At 48.0% G+C, this 11,715-nt stretch overlaps 1 protein-coding gene across 3 annotated transcripts in view; it reads left to right on the forward strand.

The window, feature by feature from the left end:
- The window catches only part of RNF24 (ring finger protein 24), a 141,629-nt gene extending 132,822 nt beyond the window's left edge, over window positions 1–8,807 (forward strand). For all 3 annotated transcript variants that reach the window (XM_067707581.1, XM_067707579.1, XM_067707580.1), the window contains 2 exons: window positions 1,380–1,459; window positions 2,432–8,807. In XM_067707581.1, coding sequence (XP_067563682.1) covers window positions 1,380–1,459; window positions 2,432–2,570 — 219 coding nt within the window. In that variant the 3' untranslated portion in view covers window positions 2,571–8,807. The remainder of the gene's footprint in view (window positions 1–1,379; window positions 1,460–2,431) is intronic.
- Window positions 8,808–11,715: the final 2,908 nt, after the last annotated feature.

Below are 11,715 nucleotides of genomic sequence, written 5' to 3' on the forward strand. Positions count from 1 at the left end.
TGGTATTGGTAGACTGCCTTACTGCCTCCTCAGGCCTGCCCCCAACCTGAGCTGATGACAGTCCCAGGCAGGGGGTTGGGGGTATGTACTATCTTCACTCTACAGATGAAGCAACAGAGCTTGAGAGGCATCATGATGGCAGAAGTCACACAGCTTGGGTGTCCGAGCCAAGGCCAGCCATCTGTCCTGCCTTCCTCCCTGCTCTCCTGCTGTCTCAGCAGTAATGCCAAATCTGATAAGACAAGTTATCCATGCTCCTCCTCCTGTGAAGATCTTGTCTGCTATATACATAATGCCCTGAGAGCTCCCTGGAGAAGGGTGTTGGAAGACCAACAGCCACAGCACTGGCCACAGGACACCAAGAGCCATGTGTCCTGACACATAACCTAAGAATACTGGGTTACTTGTTATAGGTTAAGAAACAGGTGACAGGGAGACAGGTCAGCAGTCTGGACAAGAAATGGTGATGGTTGAACCAGGATCCCTGGAGATGAACAGGGAAGCAAGCAGGGAGGAGTTCAAGCTTTGGGCAGACGAAAGTGTAACAGACCTGGGTCCCCAGCCAGACCTGGCCACTCACCTCAGACAACATGGTTACTGCTCTGAGTTTCTGTTTCCCCATTTGTAAAGTGAGTAAATGGGATGATACCTGGTGTCCCTGGGCACTGGTAAGTGCCCAAGAAGTAGTGGTTGGAACCCAGCATCTGGCTTTGAAGAAGGCTTCCTTCCAAGCAGTGGAGCCTAGCCACCTGTCAGAGCAATCCTGCCCCATCTGCACATTTTCATAAGGTTAAATTCAGTGACTCTTGAATAACTTTTTATAAGACAAAGACAGACACTGACAGAAGGACAGTGCCAAAGTAAGGGGCCCCAGGAACTACAAGAAGCATACTACTGCAGGCTGTGCCATGGTTTATAGTTTCCAAGTTATGAAAACTGGAGAAAGGAGAGCCCCAGGGCCTGCCCCAGGGTGCGAGCAGTCCCTTCAGGGGCCCTGCTGCTGAGCAGGCAGAGCATTCCCTGCAGAAAGTCAGCCTCTTGGCACAGCACAGAAAATTACATTATGCTCAGTCTATCTGGTGAGAATAAACCTAAGTCAGACTCTTCTGATGGACTGAAGTAAAGAAACCTGCCTCTTGCTTTCTGTCTTCTCCCATCTGCCCTCCATCTTGAAGACACGTGACAGGAAGAGCAGGAGATTCTTCTTCAGAAGACCTTGCCGATTCGAGCCTGTTTCTTTCACTTAAAGGGTTGTGGGACATTGGAAGTCCCTTCAAATGGCTGGGCCTTGGGGGCCTGCACTTTACAGGCCCCCGCCCTTGGGGGCCTGGGAGAGTCCTTAGCAGATACTTTGCCTCATCTGTGAATCTGTCTTTCAGCTCTGTGCAGTGTGCCTAGAAGACTTCAAGCCTCGAGATGAGTTGGGGATTTGTCCATGTAAGCATGCCTTCCACAGAAAGTAAGTATTGGTGTGGAATTATTTAAGAGGACCTGAGTTTGAGGCACATTGACCAACTCACTTGTAGGCTTGGAGCAGTGCCAGACAAGCTTGATGGCTTCATGACTGGTTTATAATGCAGAAAGCTGAAAGTGCCCTACAGGCTGTTTTGTGTGTGTGTGTGACATTAGGAGGGATCAGGGTGGTGGAACGTGAATACCAAGGCAGGACTTCAGGCAGAGCGCCAGACAAGCCCACACCTCCTTGGAGCCCAGGCTATAAAGAGCTGTTTTACTGGAACTTTCCAATGAGAGTTTCCTTTCCTAAAAACTTATTTTAATCAAAACCATAGTTATGGGCTTCCCTGTTGGCGCAGCGGTTGAGAGTCCGCCTGCCGGTGCGGGGCACACGGGTTCGTGCCCCGGTCCGGGAAGATTCCACATGCCGCGGAGCGGCTGGGCCCATGAGCCATGGCCGCTGAGCCTGCGCGTCCGGAGCCTGTGCTCCGCAACGGGAGAGGCCACAACAGTGAGAGGCCCGTGTACTGCAAAAAAAAAAAAAAAAAATAGTTATTTTAAATCAAAATAAATAAGTCTGAATGTAAATAGTAGTGTGGGACCATCTCCTCCCCCCTCCTACAGACATATTTAATACTCCCCCTTTTCTTGCAATTTTATGTGTTTTGTATTTCTATTAGAAAACTTCATTTCTCCTCCTTCTCACCACCCTCCTCAATGTACTTCAGTCTTTAAGAAGTCATGGATGACTGAGGGTATAGCATACTGACTGTAGCTTCTTGGAAAGCTGGAGTCTCTGGTTCCTCCAGAGGGCGAAATGCATTCTCCACCCAGTGGTAGAACTCTTTGGGACCTGGCTGTTCACTCCAGTCCCCACCTCTGAGCAACAGATATGTTCAACATGTGAGGCATATGGGCAGGGGGTGCCACGAGCATGGGACTGACCTCTTCCTTCTTGTGCTGTCTCGTTCTGCAGGTGCCTTATTAAGTGGCTGGAGGTTCGCAAAGTATGTCCACTGTGCAACATGCCGGTTCTGCAGCTGGCCCAGTTGCATAGTAAGCAGGACCGTGGACCCCCACAGGGTCCCCTCCCTGGGGCAGAGAACATTGTATAGCTCATCACAAGGATCAAACTGTTGCAGAAGCCAATGTCTGCGTGGAGCCAGGAGGAACACAAGCAGTCTCTGTGTTGGCTGCTCTACCTGGGGCACCAGCTGCTGCTTCCTTTGTCTAATGAAGAACTCTTGGGCCAACTAGGCTGGGAACCGAGACTTCTGGATCTTGTGACAACCAAAGTACTCTGACACTACCCCATGCCAAGAGAAGAGGAGTAGATGAGCCTGCGGGTTTGGTTCAAGAAACCTCATGAGGGTCTCTTGCTAACTCCATTGCACTCTGTCTCCCAGACACTTATCTCCATGTCAAGGTGAATCTTTATCAAGCAGAAGGGACGATAAACACAAGTGTTAGAGAAGGGAACTGAGGGCAGGTCTTTAAAGCCACCCCCACCCCGACCCTGTGGACACATGAGCTTCTATGCAGACCGTGCACGCCTTTGCAACAGCAAACCCTCCTAGCAGCCCCAGCCAAGTAAAAACAGTGGTTACCTCAGCCCAAGCACAACTGGCTGCAGTGCCGGAGGCAGTGCCAACAAGGCTTTTCACGTTATGTCCCTTTGATAAGGCCATCTTAGAACCCAAGGCTTTGGTTACAAAAAAGCAGCAGTACCCATTACCACAGGTCCTGCCTCAAGTTCACAACACTTGCTTATCAAATCATCTAAGCTAGAAACATTAGATGTGCTTGGAAAGGTCTGGTCAAAAGCCATTTCCTCTTATTTCCCCTCCTACTCACCAGTGAGGCACAGCCAAGCTGCCATCAGGAGCCCCAGCAGGGGGTGGGCCTCTGAGCCCATGCTGTCCCTGTATGACCTGGGGGCCTCAGGGTGCTGCCCACATTCCCACATATGCAGTGTGGTTCCAGCGTACCTGCTGGTCTTGGCCCACTGCCTCAGTAGGAAGCTGCTGTAAGCCCCTCACATGGCTCCAAAGAGGAGCATCTTACTGATAACGGCCAGTCCCCTTGGCCCTGCTCAGCTGAGAGGAGGATGCTAACCCCCTTGCTTCTCCCCATCCTTCTCTCTGTTCTCTTCCCTCTCTTGCCCTCTCTTTCTACTCAAAAGAAAATGCCCATCGTTGACTTAACAATTTGAAGTATCACAAATAAGATCCCTATGTAATTCTGAAGCCAGGGAAATGCTAGAAATTGTGAATAGTTTCAGGAAGCTCCTGCAAGGCTATTCACCAATGGTGTGTGCTTCAGTATTTGGACTTGGATAACTAACTGAAAGTGTCTTTATAGGGGAGAAACACATGCTGCTCTTTCACTCTTTCTCTCCAACTTTTCTAGAAATGACTCAGAGTCTAGCAGGATTCATGACTATTTTATAAGTTAGCTATGTGAAACAGCATTGGGTCAGATAGAAAGCTCTCTTCCACAGCCCTGCTCTCCACCTCCTTCCATCACAGGGGTGGGACTCCTCATCAACAGCTTTGCCTCTCTGCCCCATCCCCCAAGTATGAGTGGGGGCAGTTTCTCATTGGAAATACAGCCTGCATGATACGGAGAGTGGAGGAAACTTTGCTACTCTGTTCATGGCGTATCTCCAGGAATTTTCTTGGAATCCAGCCTCTACCGTCTTAGAATGGGCGAGGGAACCTGTCCTTGGCTCAGGTGGCTGGGATCAGATGAGGAGGAAAATTCCCATTAGCCTAGAAAAATGCTGGGCAGAATCCAGTTTGGGAAATTACAAATCCAGTTGGTCGGAATTGGCTGTACCCTATGTGTGACCTATTCATGGTATGCTAACTGGACTGCTTCTTTAAACAGGGCAAGGGAAGTGTGGAATATTTTTATATGAAAGCCTTAGTCTGTCTGGCACCCATGAAAAGAACTATTTGTACACTCCTACTTTCACCCTGTTTCTGCATTCTCTATTTTGTAGCACAATAGAGTTGAATGCTGCAAAGCACCCAGTTTATAGTGAAATGTTTTCAGTGACCAATGTCAGAAGTAGGCTTACTTTGGACTAGCCTCATTAATAGCCAACGCTCACCATTTTCACATAATGGCTTTGGGACAAATGTCACCTCTTAGTTATGGGGTTCCAATAGGAAATAGAACTTTTCCCTTCAAAGGAGGAATTCTTGTGTTCTATACTGCAAATTATTTCATCGCACAGCTTTTGTAGGATTATAGCCTTTCAGTGCGTCAGTACCAAGGAGACAGCCTCACGAAGTCCCTCTATTTGTAGGGAGGCAAATTAATTCATCTCACGGTGTCACAGCTAAAGGCCAGTTGGACCAGACATTCAAAGCCCATCCATTAGAGGAAAGCTTGAGAGTGCTGTGCGCTCCCCACTAGGCACCATCATGGGTCTGCTTTACACCATGACCTCAACACTTGTGAATGTGCAGGGCTTTTAAAAACCCAGCTCTTCTAAGGTGGGGCTTGACACTGGAGTGGTTGAGTGTTCGCTCTGCTTATAGTCATCTTCCCTTTCTTGGCTTGGTGTCCTTCTATTGCAGCATGGCCAGTGTCACCTGCAGTAGTTATTACTCTTAGCAACACAACGTGAATGTGTTTGCTCCCCACATCTGGGTCCTCCTCCAGAACGTCCCAGTGCTGCACTGCTGTAACTGAGAACGGCCAGGGTTTAATTTATGTCTTCCTTTAATTCTAATTAAAATCACAGTTTTATGTGAAGGACAAGGTCAAATCTCCATTCAAAAAAACTTATTTTTAAAGAACAAGGATCCCTTAATACTCTTTGATCAAGCTCATACCTCACAGTGAGGCTGCCCTGTCCAAATCTATCTCCATGAGTTGTTGACCTTTTGTTAATCTGTAGACATGTGAGGACTCTGGTCTGCTTTTGGGTCACTGGCAGGTAACGTGATTTTTTAACTTCATTTAATGTGTCTTAAGCAACTCAGAGATTGGGTGTTGCGTGCTGTGGGTTACTGGAGCAAAACTCAGACTCAACTGGACTCCATGGGTGGGTGAATCATTATCTAGTTGTTACTAGGGGTACAGCTGAATTCAGCTGGCTTTAGAAACAGGGAACAAAACCAGCCTGACTTGATTCCTGGTTGAGTAGGCCTAACATGCTAGTTGTCATCTGCTGCTTTTCTTTGCCACAGTGATTTGGTTAGGCCTATCCCTAGTAGTTAAGGCCCTAGCCAAGGAACAGGACAAGACAGTAATGGCCAGATGGGAGCAGGTGGACCATGGGGAAGTCTGGGCTGAGGGATACAGGGGACCTCACACCATTGCCAAACACACTGTTCTCGACAAGTCTTGACAAAGATCCTTTCCCCAGTGCCTAGCCCCTCAAATCCATCAAACGAATGACCTCATGCCCTGTTCCTTTCCACATTACCCACTCCAAAGCCTATCATCTTTATGGCCTGGTCCCATTCTGCTAAGCTGCCCTGAACGACTGTAGTAACTGTTTTTCTGAGAGGTTTTCTGGGAATTATGAAATGCACACAGGGAGGCATCCCCAGAGCTCTGTAGAGAAAAGGTGCTCAGCTTGATTGGAATCACCCCCTTGCCACTCACTAGCCACATGCCTTCCTGCAAGTTAGCCTCCCAAAACCTGTTTCCTTATCCGCCCACCCAGGGATTGTAGGAAGGGTGTCCCCACCAGCTCTTGTGGGGAATTGGCCACCATGTCTGGAGTCCAGCAGGCAGGCCTAGAAGTCATGGGGGCTGGTGCTACTAGGTGACACCGTCATGCTGGCCACATGGGGCTCCTCTGTTGTCCCGGTATAAACAACCTCAGCAGAGAGCCTCCTGAGATGTAGGGGCTCTCCCCTGGGTCCCAGTTCACCTGGCTCCCTTCCCTTTCCCATCTTGATCTTCCTTAGTCACTTCCGTTTACCTCTGCCCACGGTGCTCCCCAACATGGTTGCTCAGTGCTGAATATTCCTTAATTTTTTGAATAGGTAATCCCTTCAAGTGGTTCACAAATCATAAACAGTTAAGTCTTCCTTGCATCCCTGACCTCCAAGCAAGCCAAGTTCCTCACCCCTTGAGCACCCACTATTAGTTCCTTGTGGATTCTTCCAGAGATTATTTATGCATATACAAGTACATACACATGTATGTACATGTGCATGGGGTGTGGGTGTGTGTATATATATATACACACAGACACACACACACAGTTGACCCTTGAACAACATAGGTTAGGGGCGCTGACCCCCTGTACAGCCTGCACATCACTTTACAGTCAGCCCTCTATATCCGTGGTTCAGCATCCAAGGATTCAACCAACTTTGGATCATGTAGAATGTATTCATTGAAAAAAATCCACGTGTACATAGACCTGCTCAGTTCAAACCTATATTGTTCAAGAATCAACTGTGTGTATGTGTATAATTTTTCTTTTTTACTTGTGTAATACCAGACAAGTATATTCAAGGAACATTCCTAGTCATGTGGGAAGAACCATCCCAGAAGTCAGAATATCTGTAAAAGGTGAGCCCAGAATTGGGGGATATTTCTATAATCACATTCCTTTTGAATAATGCATATTTTCCACTGATTGCAGCATGATGAAATTCTAGTTTGCTACCCCAATCAAACTACAATCCCTCCCTGACCCTAACCACTGATGCCCAAATAACAAGACAGCACAACCAGTTTCCAGCCTATCTTTCTGAGTCTGTTGCAGGGCACTCAAGAGCAGGCTCCACAGCCAAAAGCAACAGCACAGTCCAGCAGCTTTTGCAGGAGCCTGGACAGGCTGCAGCCGCACCTCAGCCCCCCAATCCAGTTTCAAGTGAGGACCAAGAGCCCAGCAGTGACGTCTGGTTACAACTGTCATGGTTTCTTAGGCAAGCCCATGTTTTTGAGGCAGGAGTTTGAGAAGCAGCAGTAACTGAAGGCTGAGACATCCTTCTGTTTTGTGGGGCACATGTCTCAGATGTTGCTAAGCAAATAGGTGGTCAGCTGCCTCAGCATTAACAGCAGATATGGCCGAACGTTCAAGTTCATGAAGCTACTCCCTTTCCCTTCCCACTCTTTATGAACACACTAAAAAGAAAACGTTCCCATAGAATTTCTCCTCACCCAACATTTTTTCAACAACAGCAATTATCCCACCAACATTTTCTTTAAAAAACAATTAAGTTCATTCTTGCCCCTGCAGGAGATCCAGGTTAAAGCTGCTTCCTCCAGGCAGCCTTGAAGGGAGGGGCATGGACTTGTGCCTCTCATTCCTCACCCACCTCCCTGGTATCCTGCCACACAGAACAGCAGCCCAGGGATTCCCTAGATTAAAAGTGCAACTTGGGCCCCTGACCTGAAACTTGCAAAGGAATTGTATGTGAAACTCCACTCTTCTGTCATTTGATGAACCTCTTGTCTTTTTCATCGTTAGCATTTAGGAATTTGAGTAAAGGAGATGAAAGTGTCTAAATTCTGGTGAAATTTGCAGTTGTTAACTGGAAAATGCTGGGTCATGTTCCTTTAGTAGATTAACGAAGGCTTCCACGTGCCATGGAATGTGCTTCCATTTGATTGGGAACATGAGGAAAACAGAGGGGCTTGTTCAGTAAATATTATTCCAGTTCAGCTTCAGAGCCTAAATTGTTGTTGCAAGATGCAGTTTTATTCCACTTTTAGACCAAGCATCAGCACACTTGGCTTACCGACCCAGTGCTCCCTTCTGTGGCTGTAGTGTCAGGGCCTCCCTGCTCCAGGGACATGTACCCACATTGTGGGCCCCACCAGTGTCAAAGGACTTGTCTATTCTTCCATGAAGCCCCTCTCAGCTCCCTAGGCCAGTACAAGCCTGGCGGACCTGTGTCTCGGGCCAGGTGCACACCATCCCTCCATCCACCCCTTCCCTCCCAGGCACCCCCGCTAGAGCAGGAGAGGCAGATGAGGCTAGTGTTAGGAAGTCCTTCCTGGTAACAGCTCAGTCTTCCAAGAGAGTGTTCCTGAACTGTCATCTCTGGGTCTCTTGACAGATCTTTGCCAGAAAGAGTGGATATTAGTCCTATAGTTTTAAGCCTATTGGGGTTTATTCACTAGATATCGTATAACTCCCTCAAAAAAAGGTTTATGAAATGCTGAACCTCAGGTTTCATAGACATGTTTGTACACCAAGAATTATGCAGCAGAATATTTTTAAACATTCGCAGTTTTTTGTAAGCTATATATTTTTGTATATTTAATTGCTATTTTAAAATTTTAATGCATTTTGCTAATTACTCTTGTTTAAAAAATAAGACATGCATGTAACTGACTTAAATGTAAATAAAAAGCAGGTTTTAAAAATACTTTGTGCTGAGCATGTACACACCCTTGGTCACCCACATCCCACTTAAGCCCGTGTAGCAAGAGCTGAAGAGTGGTTCTGAACAAACAGAATTGGTCAACAGCAACAGGTGATTGTGACAGAGGAGCCTGGCTTATCTCTTCCCATGGTGTGGGGTGCCAGTCAGGGGTGATGAGTGGAGCACCAGGCCACAGCAAAGGAGAAGGCAGAGAGGCCAAGGCCCCCCTGCCACCCTGGCCTCAGCACCACAGGTGTGGCTGGACACAGTCAAGCAGTCTCCCAAATGTGGACACCAGTGCTCAGGAGGTTGCAGTGGTGGAACCGGCCCACGCCTCACCCCTCTAGCTATAACCCAGGTCTGGAAATACCAACTATTCTGTTGGGAGGAGAAAAAAACATCTCCTGGTCCAAAGCCATCCTGTGGCAGCTACTGTTTCTACTCACCAACCCTCACTAGGACTCTGCAGCTCAGCTTTGGCCCCATAGCTTCAGGGAAACTGCTCCCCCTCAAGGCCACCCATGGCCCTGCAACCAAATCTGTGCCACCTCTGAAACCTCCTCTTAATGCAGGTGCCTGGAGAGCTCCTCTCCCCTCAAGTCTCCAGAGCAACAGGCCCCCTGCACTAGTCCCCTCTGACCACTCTTCGGTGTTCTTCGCAGCCTCTTCCTTGTCTGCACATCTCTTGTTATTCTCACTCTACCTTGGGATTCACTAAATTCCCACCTACGTTTTACCCACCTACATGCACATCATTCTCAGGTCTCTGACCTAAATATCCAGATACCTATTTGGCATCAAAAATCAGGCAGCCCAAAACCAAGTCTCCCCAGCAAGCCTAGGTGCCCTCACAGAACCTCCTTCCCCCACTTCCAATCTCCACATCTCTAAACTCAACCCTCTAAAGCATCCCTCTCTACCTGACCATCCACTGCTCCCATCTTGGTTTGGCCACCTTCCTTTCACACCTGGACCATGACCACAGCCACTACCACCCCCACTGCCTCTAATAGGTGAGTGTGGGATGGGACCCTCAGGCTAGTATTTGGAGGGCTGACTGGAAGGGATAACTGCTAAGATGAAACAGGGCAGTGGCTTAGACCAGAGTGGTAGCTGTGGTGACAAGACTGAGTTTACATGCATCTCACAAACTGGAGGTAGTGAAGTGGCAGGAAACTGGGAGAGGATGCTGGCGGAGCTTCAGGGAAGAGGATGGAGACATTTCTGTGTAAAGATGGCCTTGGAGATACAGAAGAGAAGGGAAGCGGGAAAGGGGAAGAGGGAAGAGAAGGCAGTCAATGCCTTGGGACTGGAGCTCAGAGGCAAGAGCTGGGCCAGATATGCTACCTTAGAAATCAGAGTCAAGGTGAGTGCTGATGACTGCTTAAGGAGATCAAGGATTGAGCCTGAGGGCTAGCAATATCTAATTATCTTCAGTGGAGAATAAATTGGCAGAGACAAAGTGGCCTAGGAGATAGAAGGAAAAGCAAGAGGGGTCTGCAGTGTTAGAACTGAGGAGGATGAGAACATGAAATGTCCATTATATTTAGCAACGAGATTCACTGGAGTAAGAAGGATGGGCTGAGCACAAGGCACAAAAAGAAGTCACAGAGGCAGTTTCTCAAGAGCAGGAAGTGGTGAATCCATGGAGGTGGAAGGTGACTTCAAGGCACAAGAGGAAAGGGGGCTCTGCCGGATTCTAGCTGTGTGACTTTGGGCAGTTTCCTCCTCTGTTAAGTTATGGAGATGACAAGGGCTGCATGACACGACCCACAAAAAGCAATAGCACATATTGGCTCAGTGCTTTGTGACAGCCTGGAGGGGTGGGATAGGGAGGGTGGGAGGGAGGGAGACGCAAGAGGGAAGACATATGGGAACATATGTATATGTATAACTGATTCACTTTGTTATAAAGCAGAAACTAACACACCATTGTAAAGCAATTATACCCCAATAAAGATGTTAAAAAAAAAAAAAAAGCAATGGGACAGACTTGTGAGCACAGTAACTGCGGGGAGAGCAGGCGGGACCCCACAAGGCCTCAGAGGTCAACCTGGATCTCCATGGGCAGTGAACAGGCTCACGCTGGCTCCATTCCTCGGTCCAGAGGAAGAAGCCAACCTCTACCAAGACTCCATCTAGAAACCTGTCTCTCCTCAAGCAGCCTTTTGAGCCTCCCACACGCAGCCCCTCCACTAGATCCAACTGAGCCAGCCTCCCAGGCAGTTTCCAGCAAGCACAAGGCAGGGAGCAGAAGGCGGGAGAGCCCCGCCCTGCTCTCCATGAGCTAATCAATGGACACCTCAATTCCTCCCTCTCTACCAGCCTGAAATAACCAGATTCCCCCCACTCCTTGAAAAGCTGTCAATACTGGCAGCCCTCTTTGTCTGCTTTTAGTCTTCCAGATGTGCTTTTTCTACTATCTTACTCACTTCCATCACATCAATTATCCCTCCACTACCCAAGGAAATTCTGCCCAGGGGAGAAGTCCTTTCCCTCCAAACAGACCTTCCCAGGATCTACAGTGTAAACAAGCTGGAACTGCCCTTCCAAAAGTTGCTTAACTGTTAAAGGCACAGAATTAACCTGCCCAATAAGTCTGTAGAACCTTGAAACATGTTTTTCAATACATTCACACAAGCTAAATGCACACCAGAGTTAATGCACATTAAGATGATCTCCAAGGCCTCACTGATAAAATTGTGATTAGATTATAATACATAGTATCAATAGCTTGCCTTACATTTAGCTAGTTCAACAGGACACAAAACCACAGCCCGTTGAACACAGAACAGCTCTCCTCCCCTGAAGTGGCTCCACAAAGTGATGCTGAATTTCAAAAATACACAGCAAGTTGAACAAAGCTATACTGAAGAGCAACTTAAATACAGAGAATTCTCACCAACATGGA

Source organism: Pseudorca crassidens, chromosome 15 (assembly GCF_039906515.1).
Source record: "Pseudorca crassidens isolate mPseCra1 chromosome 15, mPseCra1.hap1, whole genome shotgun sequence".
NCBI classification, from domain to species: domain Eukaryota; kingdom Metazoa; phylum Chordata; class Mammalia; order Artiodactyla; family Delphinidae; genus Pseudorca; species Pseudorca crassidens.